This window comes from Aspergillus pseudodeflectus, assembly GCF_044049435.1.
Source record: "Aspergillus pseudodeflectus strain CBS 756.74 chromosome Unknown BJX68scaffold_35, whole genome shotgun sequence".
NCBI lineage: Eukaryota > Fungi > Ascomycota > Eurotiomycetes > Eurotiales > Aspergillaceae > Aspergillus > Aspergillus pseudodeflectus.
This window is the reverse complement of record NW_027263811.1, coordinates 116,200-137,727: the sequence shown is the minus strand read 5'-3', so window position 1 is coordinate 137,727 and position 21,528 is coordinate 116,200. Positions and strand designations below refer to the sequence as shown.

Here is a 21,528-nt window from a genome sequence, read left to right as displayed (position 1 = left end):
GCCTGGGCGTCACTCACAAATTGCCGTACGCGGATTGGCTCGGATACACGGGAAATCTATTAATCCTTTGCACACCATTTTGTTGGTTTCTCAGCGGCTCTGGGATTTGGTTTTCTTTTCTCCTTTTCCAATATATCTCATTCACGGGCATGTTTATTGTAGGTGGTAGGGAAAATCCCGTCCCTTCCTCCTCTGCATCATGAACCAAGAGCAAGATGCACTGAGCTGGAGCTCCTGAGGGCCGTTTCCGTCAATTTCTGATAGAGATGCCTACTGAAGGCGTAGTTCCTTACCGACAGCTGCGACAAAAAAATTTCTTGTTTGTTTCGAGAAACTGATATCCACGCAGCGTAAACAACAACAAACCTCAGAGGCAAAGATCGCCTAAGTCAGAGCTTACTGAGCTCCCGACGATGATTGTTACTGAAATAAAATTTTGTGTTCCAATCGAGAACGCGTCCTGATCTAGGACAAGGTCGGCTTGTCATTCTGAAAGTCTCGTAGTACAATTGATTCTAGTATATAGTAGTTTTCTATCATGCCATTCGTATGATGTTACAAGAAAAAGCACGGCCACAACCTCCGAGGCCGTGGTGGCTTCGTGCCCTAGAATAATTTATCTAACCCAAGATGTTCTGGAAAAGTAGCCAAACTCTAAAATATGCTCACAGCATTCAAGAGTCGCGCGCTTGCCATGTTGTCTCTTGCTTCGTGCCAGGCGGCAGCCATGCTTTCGTGCTGCTACTAGCCCTGGAACGAGTTTGGCCAATGCTATCATCCTTTTTCGAGTTACTTGTCAGAGAGAGGGAGTTGTCCGGAAACTGCTGACTGGCAGGCCGCCTTTGCGGGAAAGAGTACCCGTTTGAATCCCAGACCTTGCTTGCCGTACGGGTGCTCAAGGGAAGTACCGTGCCCTTGGAATGGAAGTGGTCGGTGTTCGCTTTTTGGTCTGCGGCGTCATCATGACTGTTGCGGTCGTAGAGGTAAAGCCCAAGGAAAGTGAGAGCGATGCCAAAACCCTGAATTGGGGTTGTATTGCTGCCAAACCAGATGATCGCGACAAAAATCACAAACACCCTTTTGATTAGAGACGCAACAGAATACGATACGGGTGAGATCATGGAAAGGAGAACGAAAGCAAGGATATTTTGAGCAAAGTGGGATACCCCATTGAACATGAACTCAAGCGCTAGAGCGCCATGATCCAATGAGCCAGTTTTGCCTGACAGAGAGATGGAACCATCGTGCATAAAATCGGCGAACAGAGGATAACCTTCACTGACAAGCCATATTGGCAAGGTAAGGATGAAGGCCAGTCCAGAGCAATAATAGAGCAGATTCAACTTGTCTAGCTTCCGGCGACCAGAGGAGTGCATGTCCGACTCCGCGCGTTCCGCTTCGTTAAAGAGCTTCTTGGAGAAGATGTTCTGTGAGACGAAGACTATAGCTGCAATCAAGGCGCATATGATTCCGAAGAAATTCGTGGAGAATCCGGTGGAGCAAGCAAGCATAACACCTAACGTAAGTGGCACAAGGGATAGATATGTTGCCTTGGCATAACGTATGCGGAAGAAAAAGCGATATGCTAGTACTGTGAAAAGAGGTGAAAGTCCCTTGATAGTATGAACAAGCGAGACTGGAATCTGAGAAGTAGCCATGGAGCTAAGGATATGCCCTGCGAGTTGGAAAACAGCGAGGGGCAATGCGGTCATTAAAACGTCGCGTGACGGTGGGCGAATATCATTTTTGAGTGCTGGTATGCTCGTTTTCAGCCAGGGTAGTACCCTTGACAGATGCGAAAGCAGCAGGCACCATATTGACACAAAGGCAAACTGGACGATTGTAAGGGTGATGGGTTTCGGGAGCGCGTTCAATATGGATTTCGATGACGTGTTGGTGAGAGCTGAGGTGGTATACCAGATGAGGCAAAGCACCTGCGTAGCGAGTAAGCAGCTGCAAGCGACATAATTTGGATAAGGATATTGAGCCGTACGATTAGTTTATACGAAACAGGAGCTTTGAGAGCTTGGGCAAGATCTTGCGCATTCGCACTGACACTCCCATTGCGGGTCCGAATGGCACTTATAGTCTCACTAATGCTCTTCCTGGGCCTTCGCTTTGGGTCTCTGACTGGTTTGTAGTCCCACCGGTCGTTTGGCGCATACTTTATTGTCGTAGGATGATGCCCATTCGGCTCGCTCGAGTCATATTGCTCATCATGGAACGGCGGAAATTTGTCAATGGGGCTGGCCATTGGTTGAGAGCTGGATACTTTCACAGATGTCTGCAGTTCCGGTTGCCGTATTGAAGCGCGCCGCCCAGTGCCTGTCACAGTGGTCGTTGTCATTTCCCAGTCTTCCTGACAACTCCACTTGTGTTGAGATGTTGAGGGCTTATGTTCAGGGGTTTACCCAGCGGCTTAACCAGGGGTTGTTGGTCTTGGTTTGTTCGTTCTTGTTGACTCGATCTGCGTTTCACACGAGTAATCCGTCAGTCGAAGGGAGTTCTGTTCTGCGGACTATATCGAAACAGAGTGCTGTGGCGGATGCGACAGGCGTACTCGGGAAAGTCACTTCGACAAGTCGCTGAGACAGAGGGCAGGATTGTGTAGTTATCTGCGGTCCTTGGGCATCTGGAGTCTGAGGCTATATACCGCGCATAGCACAGGTCGGCTTCAGGAGGGTGACTCTGGCAAAAGTGATATCCATCTGTAACCATCGTGCTCCAAGCAACTTGCAGGTCGTATTGACGGAGTTATTATTATCGGACGGAATAGTATCTTGCGCTAGTACCATTTAGTCCTAGCGTACTGTGGGATGACGAGTCGCCAGAACACAGCTGGCGAATAAGGGTTGAGGACTGAGCACGGTGTCATACCTTATGAAGTGCCCTTCCAGGCTTAGGTTGTACTCCGTATCCGTGCCTTTCTGCCCACCCATACGACGAAGGACGAAGGCGGTGGGTGGGCAGAAAGGACGGATATCAGCTTATTATTCTCCAAGCTTCTTCTATCATATGAGCTTAGGGATCTGTGGACCGTGTTGATGCTCTGCGATGGGTTCGACCAAGCCACAGCGAACCCGCATATCTCGGACACTCTCGCCCTTGGAATATCTAGTCATCGAATTGGACGATAGTCGTCAAAAAACGGAGAATCGTGGTGCGAAAGGGCATCGGCACTCAACCGTGGCCGATGCCAGATCTGCCAAACTTCGCGTCTTGGCGAGCCGAGGCCGCGCCGTTTTATAACACCGAAACACAGGGTCTCCGCCAAGCACGAAGCTCTTTCTCAGACTTGTTGACGTATCTATCTTGAAAATGCTTCGCTTTCTCTCATTTCTAACAATACCTTCCTTGGTAGTCTTTTTCGACGGTGCGTCATGGGGTGTAAATACTCTGGATGCATGGCTTCATACTCCACCATCTCGGGCTCATTTTGGCGACAATGCTGCTGTTCGCTTTTCAGAGAGCTGGGAGGTGCTTGGGCCATTTCAATGTGGTACAAGAGGTTGGTCTTTGTCTGATAAGGGCTGAATACCAATTGATCAACGTCCAGAGGCTGTCTGGGGAGCGGATCCTCTGGAATACTGGGGTGGATTCAGCAACCTGTCGTATGATGAAAAAGAGGAATACAACAGCCCTCTTGCTCCTGGTGGAACTGTAAAATGGGGCTTGGTTCGACCCAACGTTACGAGCCTTCGCCCAGATCAGAGCGAGACGGAAATTGTGGTAAGTTTTCCAGAAGTCGACTGGGACTTTCTCCAATCCATCTACGGGTGGTCTGCCCTTCAATATCAGGCATGGGTACGCGGCACTCTACATATGAACGGCCCAATCGACCAGACAGTCGCGATTTTCATGGACGGTGTCTTGGAGGTCTCCATTGACAGTCGACGGCACTTTGGTGGGGACTTCTACAGGTATCGTAGAGCGCCGTTGATTTTGGAACTTGCACCTGGAGAGCATATCATTGAATTCCGCTTGGTTCGTGATGTCCGGGCTCTGGGTGGCCAGGGTGTCCCCGCAGTCAACATGGTCTTTGAGACTCAAATCCGGCACGAAGTTCTCCTCGTTGACGAATCAAGCCTTTTGATACCAGAAACAACTGACCAGAGGCTCGGAAGCGCTTGGGCAACAGTAAACGTGCAGAGTAACACGGCAGAGTGGGTGGAGATCACTTGCATCAGCTCCCCCGATGTTAGTGTCAATGTCCTTCTCTTGTCTCAAAATATCATCTCATAACGATATATACGGTATCAGATCATCCTAGTGATGGGAAAGCCAGTACATGTGGCACCGTATCAAATTCGACCCCTGATTTTCCGAATCGCGGGTGGCCATGCGTCCAGTATTGAACTTGCAGCCGTTGTCCGCTACCGTCTTCATACAGAGGGCAGCGTTCGCACTCTTTCTTTTCGATTATCATTCGTTGATAAGTCACAATCTGAGCCTCAAAGGCTGACATATCTCCACCCAGCGGGCATTGTGAGCTATGCCATTCTTCGTCCACCCGCGTTAGAGGCACCTTGTGTTTTTGACCAACATATCACTTCATTGCCTATCCTGATCGGCCTCCATGGAGCCGGGCTCGAGGCTGATAGCGAGGAAGTGCGGCGAATGCTTGATGCTGCCGATGGTATTTGCGCATGGACGCTATTTCCAAGCGGCGTCACTTCATGGAGCGGTGATGACTGGCGTAAGTTCCAGCTTCTATTGCCCATGTCACGAAACGGGGAGTTCGATAGTGTTAATCTCAGTTAGACACTTGGGGAAACGCGGATATCAAGGCCGCCGTCAACGCAATTTCTCACTGGGTCGAAGCTGTCCGTTGGCGCGGCCATGGCGTCCTCCCCAACGAGTGGATAGTAGTAGGACATTCAAATGGAGGTACAGGATGGTAGCTCTCTCGTTGGTGTCATTTACTCACCCTCATAACAGGTCAGGGGGTGTGGTTTCTCACCACGCACCAACCGGATAATGTTGTCGCTGCTGCACCTGTATCAGGATATTCCTCCATTGAAAGTAAATCACCCAACCTCATATCTCCTCTCAGATCCTAATCATGCTAGAATACGTATCTTTCAATATGTGGCATGACACTGAGCCTCTGATATCGTCTATACTCCTCCGAGCACGGTCAAGTTTTCGACACGAAATATTGTTGGACAACACTGCTGGTATTCCAATTTTGCAGCAGCATGGCTCCGATGACACGAATGTTCCCGCATACCATTCGCGTCTTATGCATGCGCTACTTGAGGAAACCCGTTGGTCGTCTGAATATGTTGAGTTGGCTGGTAAAGGCCACTGGTTCGATGGCGTGATGACGACCGTTCCACTGTTGGAATTTTATCAAGACGCTTTGCATCCAAATCGAACCCAGGCTCTTACAGCTTATACAATAACCGTTCCATCATCTGGAGATATGGCGTCCAAGGGAGGCATATACGTGGATCAATTACAGTCTCCCGATTTGGCTGGTCGAGTGCATGTCAGAAGAGATTTACAGCATGGAGTTTGGTATCTGAAGACACAGAATATCCATCGTTTTCATCTCACCGCTAGAGCATGCGAAGCTGAGACGTCTATTCTCTTAGTCATTGGCGAACCAGGCGTCCAGTTCAGGGTCAACCTGCGGCAGTGTGAATCCACGTGGTATATTAAAGATGCTGGGGGAATGTGGGCGAGCTCCAGGGAGACTGAATGGCAATCCGTATCCCAGAGGTATGGCCGTCAGATAGGCGCAATGGACGCTATCTTGCGCACTCATGGGCTATTTACCATAAGGATGTGCTCCAGTGGTATCGATCAAGTGGCCCTTCAGATCAGCCGCAATCTATTACAATACTTCGCTGCGGACTCTCAAATCATAAGGCATTGCAACCAGTCAACAAATCAGGACAGTAGGGACTATGAAGCCATACCAGGAAACATTCTCACTCTCGCACTCGGGAATGGACTGTCCAACTCGTCGTCCCCGTCATACCCTATCCGTTTGACAGATAGTCAAGTTCTGCTTTACAAAGGGTGTTCTCGTTCCAACGCCACAGGTGAATTCGGCTTCAAGAATTGCCACTGTTTTGCGTTTGATTATGAACCGGGTATGGGTGCCTTGTTTCTTCGCCCTTTGGAGAATGAGGGCCTAGAACTGGTGGTGTGGGGTGCAGATGTCGAAGGGCTTGAACAGGCAGCCCGTCTCGTGCCCACACTTACCGGAGTTGGCCAGCCTGAACTTATAATTCTTAGTAGCAGTTGCCGTTGGAAAGGTCCCGCAGGCCTATATGCCGCTGCTCACTTTGATTATTCTTGGCAAATCTCGTCGGGGTCATACATTGCCAACGGCATATAGCATACAGAGCTGGATAATAGGTATGGCATGCTTGACACCATAACTTTAGAGCAAATACTCAGACTTGGTTTGACTTATAGAAGACGAATTCTACCTACGCGCCTAACCCCAACCCCAAAAAAAAAAAAAAAAAGGCGTACCTAGTAGCATGAGGTAGGCTGATGTATTGAAGAGCGTCCCTGTCAGTTCCAGGATTGAAGTCGTTGCTTTGGCGGTAATAGGGCTAGGCTCAAAATGAACATATAGGTACGAATGAGCAAAGTCTGGCCCATGATACTCGACTACTACGCCTTTCCTGTATGATGAGGTTGCCCTTTAGAGCCTCTGCTTTGTGGACTGGTTGTTGAATAAGCCGTCAATTTGAGCGCATTTTCTGCAACTTCCATTTTCAGCAATCTCAAAATACCCGGCCCAAGGTTGATGAGACTCTTGCCTGGTTTCCTTTCCCGTACCTCTTCAATGCGCTTCCCTTAATTTTTTTGTTACTTCTGTCGTTGCTTCCCGATCGCCTACTAGCACTTGCTTCTGCAATCTAATCTGCTGTTCTATTTTCTCGAATCTCTGCGTGTCTCTCTCTTCCCGATTTCTTTTCTAGATACTGCAATCTATCCTGTGTTTTGCCTGGGGAAGGCAAACAGAAGACTCCCCTTTCCCTTTCTCCGTGATCTTTGAAGCATCTCCAGCATCATCAAGTTGCCATTGCATGTAAGATTGTTTGGATCCTGTGCAGCGTGCTTGTCCTTTCCACAGCCTGTTTTCAACTTCTTTGTTCAAGCCTTTCCCCCGTCTTTGCAACTTTCTGCAATCAGAGGTAATACACTTTGCTGGAGGCCAATATGTCTTTGCTTTCTGCTGCTTCTCCGGAAACTGGCCGCAAAAGTACCGATGAGACGCCCTCTAGTCATGGGAGTGCTGACATTCATGTGGCACCTGCTGGACGGGAAACATCAGTAAGTTGTCCCAGCTCATCTTGCAGTTTGGGGAACGACGGCGTGTGTATATCTCTAACTTCTCTCTTTGATGGCTATTCTCCAGGGCCACAAGCACTCGAACCCCTGCGATATCTCCCCCGATCCGCTTGCGACTTCTAAGCTTGGAAACCTGCAGTCGTCCTTTGGTCGCAAGAATGACAACTCCTCTAGCAAGGTCAGGTTCTCGCTTTCCAACGTCAAATATCCGAGCTCGCTGTCTAACAATCCTAGAAGCAGAAGCTAGAGCATTCTACCAATGCCGTCTCTCTAACAGGAAATTCCGAGATGGAGCGACTCCTGGCGAAGCTCTCACCAAAGTCTCAGATACCAGATACCAAACAAGCTGCCAACGAAGAAATTCTCTCCAAATTATCCGAGCAACAGCTTCTCCTCGACAAGCAAAACAAACTTTTGACGAGCAACAAAGTCAAATCGGCTGTCCCTGAGGAGCTTCAGAGACCTTCGAACTTGTCGCACCGAACCGGTTCGAATCAGCCCGGCGGCATCGCGGATGCTGCCTGTCTGGATACTCTGAATATGGAAGCTTCGGAGGTGCTTCGCCTAAAGCAGGAACTCCAGGTTGCCAACTCCAGAATTGCACTTCAAGAGCAAGAACTGGCACAAACTCGTGTTATCAAACACACCCTAGATCAGGCTCTAGGGCCTCCATCAGAGGCTGATTTTGGTGGGCGCGACATTAGCGAACAAACGATCAGCAACTTACAGAGTGCTTTCAACGCATCCGTTCCAACTCCTCATTTACTGCAAGATGGTTGGAACACACAGGAAGACTCACAGTCTGACATATCTGACGCACTCTCCGCCGGCGCTTACAACAGGGCTAGAGGGGGATTTTGGGGGGGCCCTGCTCAGCAAGTCTACAGCTTGGGCCTCGACTCGGAGAAAGCTTATGGTGACTCTAGTCTTCCTTTGTCTGGCACGTCGTTCGGTCAAGACTCGAGCAGATTTTGGGGGCCATCGGCCACGAATCCCTCTGTTGCAGGAAACAGTGCTTTTCAAGCTCACCGTGTGCTATCAGGTCCTCCGGCCGCTCCCTGCAGCTTTGATCCACCTTTTTCGGAGGATCAAGGTAGGTATATGCAAAGCTCAGCTTTTGGGCCACGACCTCCGACGGCTCAACCAAGTCGCCTTGGGTCATGCTTTCCTGGCGCAAACTCTCCTTGGGGCACCTTTGCTCCTAGCTCCTCAGACAGCCAGGGTTCCCGATCACCTCCGAGTAAACCGGTCGGCACTTATCAACAAGTTGGACTGTACCCGTTACCCCCGTATCATCAGCGGGCAATTGCACCGCCGCTCTCGCCAACAGCGACTGAATTCACATCTCCCACAGGAAGTTCAGTTCCTTGGGCCACTTCATCTGTAAGTTGTTCTTGATCAAACCGTTATATACTCCACTGACGGGAATAGGTCAGCGGAAGCTCCATTCAAACGTACATTTCGCCACTCGAGCCCTTGAACTACCGGCGGCTTCTCGACAAGAACGTCTCTTGCGATTGGAAGTACATCGTGGACAAGATCGTCTGCAACAATGACCAACAGGCTTCTATCTTCCTACAGCAAAAACTGAAAGTCGGGACTACAGAGCAGAAGTTTGATATTATTGAGGCCATTATCCAACAAGCGTACTCCCTCATGGTGAATCGGTTTGGAAACTTCCTCGTCCAACGCTGTTTCGAACATGGGACTCCGGAGCAGATCATCGCTATCGCAAATGCCGTCAAAGGCAACACTCTCAGTCTCAGCATGGATCCATTTGGCTGTCATGTGGTTCAGAAGGCTTTTGACTGTGTCCCTGAAGAGCACAAGGCAGTTATGGTACATGAGCTTCTCCGCAGAATTCCGGAGACTGTGATCCACCGTTATGCATGCCACGTCTGGCAGAAGCTCTTTGAACTACGCTGGAGTGGGGAGCCTCCGCAGATTATGGCAAAGGTCAACGAGGCTCTGCGCGGTATGTGGCACGAGGTCGCATTGGGGGAGACTGGAAGTTTGGTGGTACAAAATATTTTCGAAAACTGTGTCGAGGATGAAAAGGTATTTATGGATCTCATTCCCCTTATATCCGAAGCTTGTGCCGATATCTCGAGGTATGGTTCTAACTCTGTGCTTTAGCGCCCAGCTATCGAAGAAGTTCTCGCAAAAATCGATGTGCTTGCCCATGGCCAATTCGGGAATTGGTGCATCCAACATATATGTGAGCATGGGGCGCCGCACGATAAAAGCCGTGCAATCGAACATATTCTTCATTGGGCAGTGGACTACAGCATGGATCAATTCGCATCCAAGATCGTCGAGAAGTGCTTGAAGATTGGGGGGTCAGAATTCTTAGACCGTTATCTTTCTCGAGTCTGCACTGGCCGTACGGATCGACCTAGAATGCCCTTGATTGATAGTACGTTCAGAAAACTTTATCCTTCACGTTGAACGCCATGCTAAAGTGCAGAAGTCGCAGGGGATCAGTATGGCAATTATCTCATACAGTGGATTCTAATGAACGCTGCGCCTCATCAACGTGAGCTTGTTGCAACTCATATCCGGCAAGGCTTTCCGCAACATTCACTTTACAGTATTGCTGACTGGATCCTACAGCAAGCACATGGTTTCTCTGCGTGGGTCCAAGTTTGGCTCGCGCGTGGCGATGCTCTGTTGTAACCTTTCCCACACAACTCGCCCAGGGCCTGGAACGGGTGTGCAGATTGGCAGATTCAACAATTTCAACGACGATCGATTCCAGGCGCAGAGTCAACACGGAGCCCGCTTTGGCCGGGGAAGTCAGTGGAACCCTAGTTATCCACCATTTCGTTAGGGGACTACGAACCGAAGTATCGCCGATACCCAAGAAAGAGCTTCTCGAAAGCAAGAACACCCGGCACGGCCAGTCCAAGACATAGATTTGATCTGATTTCTCTCTAGATGTGATTTGTGCGCATGAATGCTCTGCGAGTCGGATTTCGAGGCTTCCACACCTCGTTTGACTCCTGTTCATCTCATCATATTCTCATCTCGTTGACCTCTTAGGATTTTTACTGCTCATTTTTCCTGGCGCCTGCTCTTTATGTCCCCAGCCCCGATGTGGCCCATGCTATCTCTTTTTTCTTCTTCTTCTGTTGAGGTGGCCCGCATCTTGTTCGTCTAGAGTTATGGATGTGAGATATGGCAGCGGTGGGTTGTTATGCCGCTTTGCCTGTACAATGCGTCTTGCTTGTTTATTGCCTATTAGTAGACGTGAATGTGTTATAACTAATCACCCCGCCTCTACCCCCGATCGTGGCTTTGTCTCCGTTCGGCATATAATCTTCTCGGAGTGTGGTGCCTTTTCTTGCTGCCGTTGTAGCGCAATCGGGGAATACGAATGAGCTATCTATAGGACTGTAGAATCACGGAGTTTCCCGGCCTCAACGCGGACAGGCCCATATAACTCAAGGTTATCCCAACGATCTCCGATTCTTGTCTGCCCAAAGACTGTGTTAGGGCAGCCTAGGATACTTCGGCGAATTCCTCCTTTTCCCAAGGTTTTCGTCTCTTTGGCTTTTCGCTTGCGGCACCTTGACCCGTCAATAGGGTGTCTCGTATCTGTTGAATACCTGGAATCGGCTGACCAGTCGTGATAAGCTCAACTATATGAGAAAATGATGTGGGATAGGTTGGCTCCTGCGGTGAGGACTGCGCCGGTTGCTGGTCTGATTTTGGAGGCGGGGATGGCGCGGCGGTTACCGGTGATATATTTCCCGTGGTTGCGAGATTGGATGCTTGATTGCCCGAAGTACCTGATCCAACTCTGGCTCCCAGCCACAATTTGTAGTCTGCAACATTGAGGGGCGACTCGAGATTTGCTTTCCTGGGGAGTAAGGCCAGTCAGCACAGCCTCGCCGGATGCGTGTAGAACCATGGTAATATCGATAGGCGAGAGCCGAGTGGTGCAGTCGCTGTCGGAACGTACCTGGAGAAGTAATAACACTTTGCCTGCAGGACGAGATCATCGTCCTGGGATATCTCTTCTTCTGAGGCAGGCGTTTCAGGGTGACCTAGAATGATTGCCAGACCCGTTGCGAACTCCCTGTCTGTGACGAAAGGATATGTCCTCAGTCTTTCATATACGTCTGATTCTGACCTCTGATGCCCAGTTGACGGTGTCGGAAGGGTAGTGCTGGTGCTCTGGTGCGGGTGCGGGGAAGGGTCCTCCGAAGCTTGCTCCGCTGCGGAATGCATTAGCGAGAGGACACTCGAGTTGTACTTGTTCGTGTGTCGATATTTTGAGTATCCGTATGTGGCCTATCGGAGATCTGTTGCAATGGGTTGGTAATGCTTGAAAAGGTGCCTCGCAAGATGTGGAATCGAGGTTGCAGCGGACTTAGGTTGGTTAGCCGAGGTTCATGGCTAGCGCCTCCCAACTATATATATATGTAAAGCTCCGGAGGATAGCTAGGTAGTATGACGACATGAACCAAAGATGGCGTAGACATGAGGAGAGTCGGCTCTTGTGTGTAAAAAGTATCGATCTACGCACCGCTTGATATCTGCAAATGCTATGCAGACATGCATTACTCGCTGTCGCGTATAGTTGTTACCTCGAAGTGTCCATTTGATCTAGCCCAACCTGACCGCTAGATACATCATCATGAGAATGAGCCGCCGCCCTGCTCTGACAACCAGGACAGTTATGCACCACCTCATGGGCGAACAGATCGCAGTCGATACAAAAATGGTTCCTGCACACGGTACATTCGTAGCGACTGCTTACGCTCATCCCCTTGGCAAGATTTTCCGTAACCTGCCATTGTTCCCTCGGAGGGACTGAAGGGAAAGGTGTGCCGCAGGCGAAGCAGGCAGAGCTGTGGGATGCGCGCTGCCATGTAACCTCCACCCAATTCATTAGGGGAAATAGATGGTGATAAGATCGAGCAAGATGAGTAGACAGGATCAGTGTAAGACCGCAGGAAGGGCACTCGGCAGGGAGGCCACAAACCTTGCTGTTGCATCGTGAGCATAAGTACCCTCCGGAGGTGGGATTAGAGTGGCATGCGCAGAGAGAAGGAAAAGGCTCAATAGTACGAGACGGGAAGCCCATCATCAGGAGAGAGCTCGTGGATTGTTTCTGAGAATATGTAGCCGGTGGAGTTGTTACATCCATCACCAACTCCCGAAAGTGCTGCTCATTGAGGGCCACACCGTACGAGGTATCATCACCACCATTTGTCTTTGCGCACAGTTCTCGACAGATCGCCACCTGTGCCGCGAGACCCACGATTCCAACACGAATCTTATCATCAATGAGTGTGCTGATGGTTTGGTGGATGTCGCCAGGGTCAGAGGATAGCAGTGAGCCAAAGATTATTAGTACTTCTCGGGTCCCGTGGCTGGGGGTATGACTTTAGAGGGCCGTCAAGGTCAGTATTTAGATCGAAGATATGAAGGGCCAGCCAAACGTACAACAAAGCTCCACGGGCCATCTCGAGTCCATTCTGTAGACTAGGAAGACCCTTTGGATCCTGACTTCTCAGATCTTGAATCGCGGTAATGTGTTCCGTAGGATTTCCGCTCATGTCGCTAATCCGTACGGCAAGTCCGTCTCTCAACCCCAGTACGCCAATCTGCGAGATGGGGTTCTGCTCGAAGAATTCTCTGACAAACTCCTGGGCATACCGTAATGTTAGAAGATATCGGGTGGGACGCAAGTCTTTCTCCATCATCGACTGCGATAAGTCTAGGAGTAGGATGACGTGGCGGATAATACCGCGCTGTAACGGAGTTGTGTCCTTGAGAAGCCTGCATGGAGCATTTGGGGTCAGCACACTTTTTCGTCTAGAGAACCCGGCTCTGCGGCAACACTCACCTCTTTCTCTTACTGGCCTCTAGCAGCCCCTCGACTGTAGAGCTGATTGTGCCATCTGCGCCCTCGACCAAGGTTTCCCATGTTCGCGAGAGTTCGAATTCCGCTCCGCCCTTTTGCTTTCTTCGTTTCGAAGCCGGACCAGCCGCGCCTTGCGTTCCTCTTATATTAGTGTCGGCTTCATCCTCGGAGATACTCCCAATATACTCTTCGTCGGAATCGGCCATTGTAGTTGAAAGGATGGTTGGAGAGGAAAAACTCTCGTTGCTCGTCTCGTGAGTTGCTGACCCAAAGGGTTTGGCGGACGAGCTAGGGATCGGCACCAGCAAAGCTTTGTGTCCAAGCTCCTCCACCCAAGCTCCAGAGTTCGGGGCGTACACCTTTTGATTCTTTGCTAGCCTTTTGTTTGAACGGACGGGGTTCGAAATATACAGATTGCACAGGATTGCTAGCTCATCATATTTTGCTAATCAAGCCACAAGGCATCCTTCTCGAACAGGCAATTTAGTAGCTTGCTCCGGCGATAACCGCCTCGATCTGATGTGGGGGAGACGCATCGCGTCAACCAGATGCGCTGGACTCCGTTGTGGCCCTGCACGAGTGTATCGACCGCTTCGGCCAGTCTCATCGCTCTCCCGCCCCTCCCCCTCATTTCTCCCGTCAAAACCTCACGTAACCCCTCTTTGCCGTTCACCTCTCTACCTCCGCACACTCTCGGCTTGTTTGGCCAGACCCGCGATATCGTTCACTCCCAAAAGGCACTGTTCTTCTGAATTCCGTGCCATGGCATTGCAGGACAGAGAGATCCTCCCCAGCGAGCAAGTCAACCCTTTCATTGCTGGCCGAGACTTTTTTTTGATGTAGTGATCAGAATCTAATATATTCTCCACAGGGTCAAGCCCATCCACTATGGCATCTCCCTTTTTGACCTTCAACTCGGCGGCTCGTGGAGCTATAAGGGTATCGTCAAAATCAGCTCCAAGGTCAATGGCCCGACAAAGGAAGTGGTCCTTAACTCGAAGGAGATTGAAGTTCAGCACGCCGAGATCATAGGGACGGACGGTACGTTTGACCCGGATCTTGCGAATGCTCTCCCTGGCCTTTATACTGACGAGCATCATGCTCTTGCTCCAGGCGCAGAATTGGCAAAAGCATCTGATATAACCTACGACAAGAAATCAGAGCGTGTGAAGCTCAAGTTTCTTGATGATCTTCCTCAATCAGATATCGTTGTGTCCATCTCCTTTACCGGTACAATGAATAACGCCATGGCTGGGTTCTATCGCTCCAAGTACAAGTCTGCAGTCGAAGCAACTCCTGATACACCAAAGGAAGGAGACTTCCACTACATGCTGAGCACCCAATTTGAGTCTTGCGACGCGCGCCGGGCCTTTCCTTGCTTTGATGAACCGAATCTCAAAGCTACGTTTGACTTTGAGATTGAAGTTCCCAAAGGCCAAACGGCGATCAGCAACATGCCGGTCAAGTCGGAAAGAAGCGGTAGCAAACCCGAGCTTAAAGTTGTTTCTTTCGACACGACCCCTGTGATGAGCACCTACGTTTGTCTACCACGGCCTATGATATCTGCTTGAACTAACTCTTCTTTTCTTAGCTCCTGGCCTGGGCAGTTGGTGACTTTGACTATGTCGAAGCTCTAACAGAACGTAAATACCAAGGAAAGAGCATCCCTGTCCGCGTTTACACGACCAAGGGTCTCAAAGAACAGGCCCGGTTCGCTCTTGAATGTGCTCACAGGACTGTTGACTACTTTTCCGAGGTTTTTGAGATTGAATATCCATTGCCCAAGGCGGACCTCCTGGCCGTGCATGAGTTTGTCAGTAGATCACCGTCCATGACCTCAAGGAGCCGAAACTGACGTTACATTTAGGCCATGGGGGCCATGGAAAATTGGGGTCTTGTGACATACCGCACGACTGCTGTTTTGTTCGACGAGGGCAAATCAGATACCCGCTACAAGAATCGAATTGCCTACGTCGTTGCACATGGTCAGTCGAAAGTTTATGGAAAAATGAAAATGGAATTTCTGACTGACACGGCTATCTTAGAACTGGCCCACCAATGGTTCGGCAACCTGGTGACCATGGACTGGTGGGATGAGCTCTGGTTGAACGAAGGGTTTGCCACATGGGTTGGATGGCTCGCTGTCGACCATTTCTATCCAGGTAAGTACTCCGAGCCCCAGATATATATCTTCTACTAATGGTCTGTAGAATGGAACATCTGGTCTCAGTTTGTGGTACGCAGTTCTCGAGGTAAATCCAAAAGTTCTTGACAGCGGGGTTAACTGTTACGTAGGCTGAGGGTGTCCAACAAGCGTTCCAGCTTGACTCGTTGCGTGCCTCCCACCCCATTCAAGTACCCGTGAGAAATGCTCTAGAGGTCGATCAAATCTTTGACCACATCAGCTACCTCAAGGGAAGCTCGGTAATCCGCATGCTAAGTACACACCTTGGCCGAGAGACGTTCCTTAAGGGAGTAGCCCAGTACCTAAAGGCTCACGCATACGGTAAGATCATTTGTCTTTTGGGTGGATGTTACTTATCATCTCATAGGCAATGCCACCACTAATGACCTCTGGTCTGCCCTGAGCGAGGCGTCCAAACAGGACGTTAACAGCTTCATGGTGAGCCTTACACTTTATCTCACGCCTATAAACTTTTTCTAATACATTGTTTAAAGGACCCCTGGATTCGCAAAATCGGATTCCCAGTCGTAACTGTCGCGGAAGAGACTGGAAAGGTCAATGTACGCCAAAACCGATTTCTTTCAACTGGAGATCCCAAACCAGAAGAAGACCAGACAACTTGGTGGATTCCCCTTGGCATCAAGTCCGGCACAGAACTAGTGGCCCAGAAACCTCGTGCTCTGGTTTCTAGAGTGGACACCATTGAGGGTATTGGAGAGGATTCATTCTATAAGATTAACAAAGACCTGTCGGGATTTTATCGAACCAACTACCCAGCCTCTAGACTAGAGAAGCTCGCCCAATCCCTTGATTCACTCAGTACTGAGGATAAGATCGGCTTGATTGGTGATGCTGCTGCTCTTGCTGTCTCTGGAGAAGGATCCACCGCTGCCCTGCTCTCGCTGTTGGAGGGCTTCAAAGACGAAAAGAACTACTTGTGGGTTTCCCGCGCTTCTCCAGCCTACATATGTATTCCTTACTCACGGATTTGTAGGGTCTGGTCTCAGATTTCGTCTTCTGTTGGCAACTTGCGGTCCGTCTTCTCCCAAAATGAAACTGTAGCCCAAGGCTTGAAGAACTTTGCTCGAGCTTTGTCCTCCCCCGCAGCCGACAAGGTCGGTTGGGAATTCAAGCCGGATGAGGATTACCTCACCGTACAGCTCCGGAAGCTTTTGATCTCAATGTCAGGCCTTGCAGGCGACGAAAGGTGCGGAATCTCTTCGTTTGATATATAACAATCCATATTAACCGTTCGATTTAGCATCGTCGCCGAGGCCAAGCGTCGATTTGACCTTTGGGCCACAGGAAAAGACAAGGGCGCCGTGCACACCAACCTCCGCTCCACGATATTTAGTATTGCGGTATCCGAGGGCACACGGTCCGAATTTGACGCTGTGAAAGACGAATATCTTAAGACTGATTCCGTCGATGGAAAGGAGATTTGCCTTTCTGCCCTCGGACGCACAAAGAACGCCGAGCTGGTCAACGAATATTTGGACTTTGTATTCTCAGACAAAGTCGCGATCCAGGATGTCCACAACGGTGCAGTTTCCTTGGCCGCCAACTCCAAGGTTCGCCACCTGCTGTGGGAATACTTGAAGAACAACTGGAAGTTCGTAGAGGCCCGCCTTTCTGCGAACAATGTTGTTTTTGAGCGCTTCGTGCGAATGGGTCTGTCAAAGTTCGCAGATCATAGCATTGAAGGAGATATTGCTTCCTTCTTCCAAAACAAAGACACGGGTGTCTATGATCGTGCATTGGTGATTGTGGCGGACAGCATCCGAACCAACGCCAACTACAAAGAGAGAGATGAGAAACAGGCCCTGGAATGGCTTCAGACCCATGGATACGCTTGAGCAGGGAAGGATAAGCGCCATTTGGAATATTACTCTACTACCAGGAGACCACGCAGTAAGGCTACATTTTGGAGGGAAAGAATCAATATACTACTTTTACTGGTACCAACAAATTGCTGGCTACTAAAGTGGCCTTTGATGCAATACTTTGGAAAGCCGCTACTACTAGTACCCAGTATTCTAATTATTATTGAAATATTGACATGAGCGTTCTTTGTAGTTGTCTGGGACTCTGAATTCTGGAAACTAGGGTGGGGCGCTTGGTTCGAAACACTAAACCAACCTTGGTGACTGGGGCGGGAACGTGAAACGGTCACAGGCTAGTTTACCCAGGCTGCACGCTGGGCTCCTTTGCTTTCCTGCACTCCAGCAACACCGCCAAAGTCCATCTGGCTGACACTTCTCAGCAACTTTACATCACCTGAATCTCCCTTTCTTGTCTCGCTGGCCCGAATACTTAATCCTCCGCTGCCCACTTTGTTTTAATTTTCAGACTAACGATCCGACCACATTTCAATATGAACCCTGAGTGGTAAGTTGTTTGAACGTCTGCCCTGGGTTTTGACGCTCAGAGAGATAAACGGCTGCCGTTTCTTCGTTACCCGCGTTATGATGCCTCAAAATCGCCTTTTGGTCCAAGCTGTGTACCTTGTATCATGTCTGAATCACTTACTGATGATGCCTTTCCAATCGAACAGAGTACTCACCACCTTTACGCACTTGATGCCAACCGCCGATCCGGTCGAAGATCGATGATACCCAGAGTTCTCTTTTCTCGACCAAGTGTTCTGACAATCTAGTTAGATACGACTACCTCTTTAAACTTCTCCTTATTGGAGATTCCGGTGTTGGAAAGTCCTGTTTGCTCCTTCGGTTCGCGGACGACACCTACACGGAAAGCTACATTTCCACCATCGGCGTGGATTTTGTGCGTACCCTCTGCTGTCGAACGTGTCTATCTGCGTTCGGATGAATAGTCCGGTGATGGCAGTCAAGTGCTATTTTGCTGACAGTTTCTGCGCTAGAAAATCCGCACCATCGAACTTGATGGCAAGACGGTGAAGCTTCAGATTGTATGACGAGCCTCCCACCTATCCCCACAAACCAAACCCAGCTAACACTATCTCAGTGGGACACCGCAGGTCAAGAGCGCTTCCGTACCATCACATCGTCTTATTACCGCGGTGCCCATGGCATCTGTGTTGTATACGATGTTACGGACATGGATTCCTTCAACAACGTGAAGCAGTGGCTCCAAGAAATCGATCGTTATGCGACTGAGGGTGTCAACAAGCTGCTCGTGGGTAACAAGAGCGATATGGAAGACAAGAAGGTCGTGGAATACACCGTTGCAAAGGTTCGTGATCATACATCGGTCAAAACAAAGTTGCCTAACTAACTCCACTCTTTTTCGCCTTTAGGAATTCGCCGACAGCCTTGGAATCCCGTTCTTGGAAACCTCTGCCAAGAACGCTTCCAACGTCGAGCAGGCTTTCTTGACAATGGCCAGACAGATCAAGGAGCGCATGGGCACCGCGACCGTAAACAACAAGCCAACTGTGCAAGTCGGCCAAGGCCAGGGTGTCCAGTCTGGATCTGCTGGCGGCTGCTGTTAGACGACTTGTGAGATTCATGACCTAAATTCAGTGTTGCTGAACTTTCCTTTTGGTGCGGGCAGCAGAGAATCATCCGCGGGACTCTTCTTGTCTGCTAAGCTTGGCGACTCTGTCCATCCTTGGACATGTTGGTCGTTTTAATCAGCCGAGGACGACGACTCTGGGGAATATTCTCTATTCCCCGCCATGCTTCAGCCGGCCTACTACACTTTGTCTTTATACAGGATCACTTTAGGGATTAGCACCGATTTCGCTACCTCATTTTTTTTTTTTCCGCGCGAATTTCCACACCCCTTCGCTTTCTGCTTGCTTCCTGTCTTTGCGGCTCTATTACAGCACCTTACATTTTTTTCTTTTTCTTTTGGTTGGATTCCTTGCGTGTCTTGTCAGGCTCAATTAATGGGGAACGCATGAAATGACTCGTGGACTTGTTATCAAGGTAAATTAGAGGTTGTAGGTCAATCTGCAACCAGTACTTATTACTAAATTGAGAAACCATTGTCTTGCTTCTCAAAAAGCGACCCCAGGCTCTCATTATGCTGAAGCGTTGTATGTTGTTTGCAAAAGAAGTAAATCACAGGGATCGCAGGCCATCATATGACATGTGGTCCACCACACGACTCCCAGCAGAATCACATGCAGAACTAGGTTGGATCAGCACAGTCTCCCTTAACTCAAAAATACCTGGGAACGCAGGTATCGACTCCGGACCCGCATACCTTTCCATACGATGGATGTATAAGTTCAACCTCGGCCAGTATGGAGTAGGAGTGAGCTGCAGGGAGCCAGGAACACAATATACTGAGTGTAGAATGCTGGTTCTGCGACTCCAGACTTTGCTAGAAACAGATAGCCACGCCGCGATTTGTCTCTAGACTAGTGAAATTACTCGTGATAGGTAGCGTCGACTACCTAGGTACTAATATTTGATCTATGTTGTAACTGTCTCTTTCGGTATGCGTTTTCTGACCGTTGACTTCGGGAGGGAGAAGCCTAGATCAGCCGAGGCATAGGATTCGGCAAAACGTCATGAAATGGATCATCATCCTATTCTCCAATCGAAGCCGATCCAAACATCCTCTGTCGATTCGGACTCGGTCCCCTTTCATTTCGTTCCGGATGTAATTCGTATATTTCTCCTTTTCATAACCCTTTTTTAATTGTTTCTTCTCGTCTCTCCTTCATTTCTTCAACACAGTGTTCCCCAACATCTCATCCCCGCCATCGGCACATTCACCTAGGTATCGCGATGTCTCTATCGAAAGTTGAGGACCCGAATAAAGTGGCTGCGGCTGCTGTAGTCCAGCAGAGCGATAATGTTGCGCATGCTTTGGCGGGCGCTGGGGGTGGTGTACTTTCCATGATTTTGACGTGCGTATATATGTACCCTTTGGCTTTCCAAAACACTGCGCACACTCTTACTTTGGTGTCTCTTCAGGTACCCGCTTATTACTCTCTCAACCCGAGCGCAAGTCGAGTCTAAGCGTGCACAGTCATCGACGATTGATGCCATTCGCCGAATCGTGCAAAGGGAGGGAATTACCGGCCTATACTCGGGCCTAGAGTCAGCGCTGTTCGGTATCAGTGTCACAAACTTTGTGTACTATTACTGGTATGAGTGGACTCGTTCAGCGTTTGAGAACGCAGCCGCAAAGGCAGGTCGCTCAAAGAAGCTATCGACATCTGAATCCATGATTGCCGGAGCCATTGCGGGGAGTGCCACGGTTTTGATAACCAACCCCATCTGGGTGATCAACACCAGGATGACTGCGCGAAAGTCTGGGGCGGATGAGCAGTCGCTACCTGGTGCTTCCAAGAAGCAACGGGCGTCCACATTCAGCACACTGATGGAGCTGCTTCAGAAGGAGGGTCCAACTGCTCTTTTCGCTGGTGTCTTGCCTGCTCTCATCCTCGTGATCAACCCTATTCTACAGTATACCATTTTTGAGCAGCTGAAGAACGCGGTGGAGCGGCGGCGACGCATGACACCGAAGGATGCGTTTTACCTCGGTGCCCTGGGCAAGATCCTGGCCACCTCGATAACGTACCCATACATTACAGTCAAGAGTCAGATGCATGTCGCAAGTAAAGACGGGCCTAAGGAGAGCCTGAATGGAAGCCTGAAGCGAATTATCAGAGAAGAAGGGTACACGGGTTTATACAAAGGTAAGTTGGGTTGATATAAATGATGCGCCCTTTGCTTATTGTATGATACAGGGATCGGGCCTAAGGTCACCCAGAGTGCCATCACGGCAGCATTCTTGTTTGCGTTCAAGGACGTTCTATATGAGTTGATGGTGTCCCTTAGGCGGAGGGGCCGCATTTCCAAGTAGTCAGGACGGGTTTGGTGGTGGAAAATTGGAAATGGAGGCCTGCGGCAAGCAACCTATGGACTGTTACTACTGCCCCCACTGCGGAGCAGTCATAGAAAAGGGGGTTCAGCATCATGCCCCATGGTTGAATGGCCTTTCTTCCTGCATACCTAACCACTGGTAGTAGAATGGATGCTTGCATGAGTACATTCATCCGAGGCTTTCAAGTAGTCTTCCCCACCAATAGACCATGATAAAACTGTCTAAAAGTACACTAGCTTATACCTTGTCTATCTATGGCGTCATGGTGTATATATCCTCCTGTTGATCATGGCCCGTTTTCTTCATATTCTCAAAGAGAAAGGAC

At 49.6% G+C, this 21,528-nt stretch overlaps 8 protein-coding genes across 8 annotated transcripts; 5 read left to right on the top strand and 3 right to left on the bottom strand.

The window, feature by feature from the left end:
• Positions 1 to 134: 134 nt before the first annotated feature.
• Positions 135 to 2,722, bottom strand: BJX68DRAFT_241682 (putative ER to Golgi transport protein (Sly41)). Its single transcript, XM_071040876.1, has 2 exons — positions 1,994 to 2,722; positions 135 to 1,934 (listed from the first exon to the last, which is right to left on the bottom strand). Exons 1-2 carry the CDS (start codon positions 2,345 to 2,347, stop codon positions 675 to 677), a joined length of 1,614 nt encoding a protein of 537 aa, XP_070896828.1. The 5' UTR covers positions 2,348 to 2,722; the 3' UTR covers positions 135 to 674.
• Positions 2,723 to 3,169: 447 nt separating this feature from the next.
• Positions 3,170 to 6,797, top strand: BJX68DRAFT_131154 (uncharacterized protein). The gene is made up of 7 exons (XM_071036300.1): positions 3,170 to 3,508; positions 3,557 to 4,197; positions 4,261 to 4,696; positions 4,762 to 4,887; positions 4,939 to 5,022; positions 5,070 to 6,369; positions 6,430 to 6,797. The coding sequence occupies exons 1-6, from the start codon at positions 3,319 to 3,321 to the stop codon at positions 6,347 to 6,349; spliced, it is 2,757 nt and encodes a 918-aa protein (XP_070896827.1). The 5' UTR covers positions 3,170 to 3,318; the 3' UTR covers positions 6,350 to 6,369; positions 6,430 to 6,797.
• A 572-nt stretch (positions 6,798 to 7,369) lies between these two features.
• BJX68DRAFT_277247 (armadillo-type protein) lies at positions 7,370 to 10,489 on the top strand (the record flags this gene model as incomplete). Its single annotated transcript, XM_071048294.1, has 6 exons — positions 7,370 to 7,516; positions 7,552 to 8,700; positions 8,749 to 9,375; positions 9,454 to 9,733; positions 9,788 to 9,878; positions 9,931 to 10,489. The coding sequence occupies 6 exons, from the start codon at positions 7,370 to 7,372 to the stop codon at positions 10,145 to 10,147; spliced, it is 2,511 nt and encodes an 836-aa protein (XP_070896826.1). The 3' UTR covers positions 10,148 to 10,489.
• BJX68DRAFT_241671 (DUF5572 domain-containing protein) lies at positions 10,459 to 11,688 on the bottom strand. Its single transcript, XM_071040875.1, has 2 exons — positions 11,282 to 11,688; positions 10,459 to 11,179 (listed from the first exon to the last, which is right to left on the bottom strand). Exons 1-2 carry the CDS (start codon positions 11,548 to 11,550, stop codon positions 10,819 to 10,821), a joined length of 630 nt encoding a protein of 209 aa, XP_070896825.1. The 5' UTR covers positions 11,551 to 11,688; the 3' UTR covers positions 10,459 to 10,818.
• Positions 11,689 to 11,721: 33 nt separating this feature from the next.
• On the bottom strand, positions 11,722 to 13,633 carry BJX68DRAFT_131103 (TFIIH/NER complex subunit SSL1). The gene is made up of 3 exons (XM_071036299.1): positions 13,175 to 13,633; positions 12,772 to 13,107; positions 11,722 to 12,710 (listed from the first exon to the last, which is right to left on the bottom strand). The coding sequence occupies exons 1-3, from the start codon at positions 13,396 to 13,398 to the stop codon at positions 11,906 to 11,908; spliced, it is 1,365 nt and encodes a 454-aa protein (XP_070896824.1). The 5' UTR covers positions 13,399 to 13,633; the 3' UTR covers positions 11,722 to 11,905.
• On the top strand, positions 13,412 to 17,233 carry BJX68DRAFT_256675 (M1 family metallopeptidase; the record flags this gene model as incomplete). The annotated part of the gene is made up of 13 exons (XM_071043214.1): positions 13,412 to 13,446; positions 13,741 to 13,993; positions 14,071 to 14,233; positions 14,306 to 14,730; positions 14,784 to 15,005; positions 15,060 to 15,177; positions 15,238 to 15,354; positions 15,403 to 15,428; positions 15,488 to 15,698; positions 15,745 to 15,815; positions 15,872 to 16,314; positions 16,372 to 16,584; positions 16,639 to 17,233. 13 exons carry the CDS (start codon positions 13,412 to 13,414, stop codon positions 17,231 to 17,233), a joined length of 2,892 nt encoding a protein of 963 aa, XP_070896823.1.
• A 370-nt stretch (positions 17,234 to 17,603) lies between these two features.
• Positions 17,604 to 19,197, top strand: BJX68DRAFT_241659 (Rab family GTPase YPT1). Its single transcript, XM_071040874.1, has 5 exons — positions 17,604 to 17,762; positions 18,038 to 18,161; positions 18,259 to 18,306; positions 18,363 to 18,590; positions 18,655 to 19,197. The coding sequence occupies exons 1-5, from the start codon at positions 17,752 to 17,754 to the stop codon at positions 18,847 to 18,849; spliced, it is 606 nt and encodes a 201-aa protein (XP_070896822.1). The 5' UTR covers positions 17,604 to 17,751; the 3' UTR covers positions 18,850 to 19,197.
• On the top strand, positions 19,195 to 21,520 carry pmp47 (putative peroxisomal membrane protein Pmp47). Its single transcript, XM_071040873.1, has 4 exons — positions 19,195 to 19,970; positions 20,048 to 20,220; positions 20,288 to 21,015; positions 21,067 to 21,520. Exons 1-4 carry the CDS (start codon positions 19,884 to 19,886, stop codon positions 21,180 to 21,182), a joined length of 1,104 nt encoding a protein of 367 aa, XP_070896821.1. The 5' UTR covers positions 19,195 to 19,883; the 3' UTR covers positions 21,183 to 21,520.
• The last annotated feature ends 8 nt before the right edge of the window (positions 21,521 to 21,528 follow it).

Excerpts from the sequence above, each read along its gene's own strand:
- BJX68DRAFT_241682 (XM_071040876.1), bottom strand. The coding sequence starts at position 2,347 with ATGACAACGACCACTGTGACAGGCACTGGGCGGCGCGCTTCAATACGG. Across the intron at positions 1,935-1,993 it reads CTGTTTCGTATAAACTAATC|GTGCTTTGCCTCATCTGGTA; the intron begins GTACGGCTCAAT and ends CTCGCTACGCAG.
- BJX68DRAFT_131154 (XM_071036300.1), top strand. The coding sequence starts at position 3,319 with ATGCTTCGCTTTCTCTCATTTCTAACAATACCTTCCTTGGTAGTCTTT. Across the intron at positions 4,888-4,938 it reads AGTAGGACATTCAAATGGAG|GTCAGGGGGTGTGGTTTCTC; the intron begins GTACAGGATGGT and ends CCCTCATAACAG. Across the intron at positions 5,023-5,069 it reads AGGATATTCCTCCATTGAAA|AATACGTATCTTTCAATATG; the intron begins GTAAATCACCCA and ends TAATCATGCTAG.
- BJX68DRAFT_241671 (XM_071040875.1), bottom strand. The coding sequence starts at position 11,550 with ATGCATTCCGCAGCGGAGCAAGCTTCGGAGGACCCTTCCCCGCACCCG. Across the intron at positions 11,180-11,281 it reads AAGTGTTATTACTTCTCCAG|GAAAGCAAATCTCGAGTCGC; the intron begins GTACGTTCCGAC and ends CTTACTCCCCAG.
- BJX68DRAFT_131103 (XM_071036299.1), bottom strand. The coding sequence starts at position 13,398 with ATGGCCGATTCCGACGAAGAGTATATTGGGAGTATCTCCGAGGATGAA. Across the intron at positions 13,108-13,174 it reads GAGGCCAGTAAGAGAAAGAG|GCTTCTCAAGGACACAACTC; the intron begins GTGAGTGTTGCC and ends TGCTCCATGCAG. Across the intron at positions 12,711-12,771 it reads ATGGCCCGTGGAGCTTTGTT|TCATACCCCCAGCCACGGGA; the intron begins GTACGTTTGGCT and ends GGCCCTCTAAAG.
- BJX68DRAFT_241659 (XM_071040874.1), top strand. Across the intron at positions 18,162-18,258 it reads CCACCATCGGCGTGGATTTT|AAAATCCGCACCATCGAACT; the intron begins GTGCGTACCCTC and ends TTTCTGCGCTAG. Across the intron at positions 18,591-18,654 it reads TGGAATACACCGTTGCAAAG|GAATTCGCCGACAGCCTTGG; the intron begins GTTCGTGATCAT and ends TTTCGCCTTTAG.
- pmp47 (XM_071040873.1), top strand. The coding sequence starts at position 19,884 with ATGGATCATCATCCTATTCTCCAATCGAAGCCGATCCAAACATCCTCT. Across the intron at positions 19,971-20,047 it reads CCTTTCATTTCGTTCCGGAT|TGTTCCCCAACATCTCATCC; the intron begins GTAATTCGTATA and ends TCTTCAACACAG. Across the intron at positions 21,016-21,066 it reads GTACACGGGTTTATACAAAG|GGATCGGGCCTAAGGTCACC; the intron begins GTAAGTTGGGTT and ends TGTATGATACAG.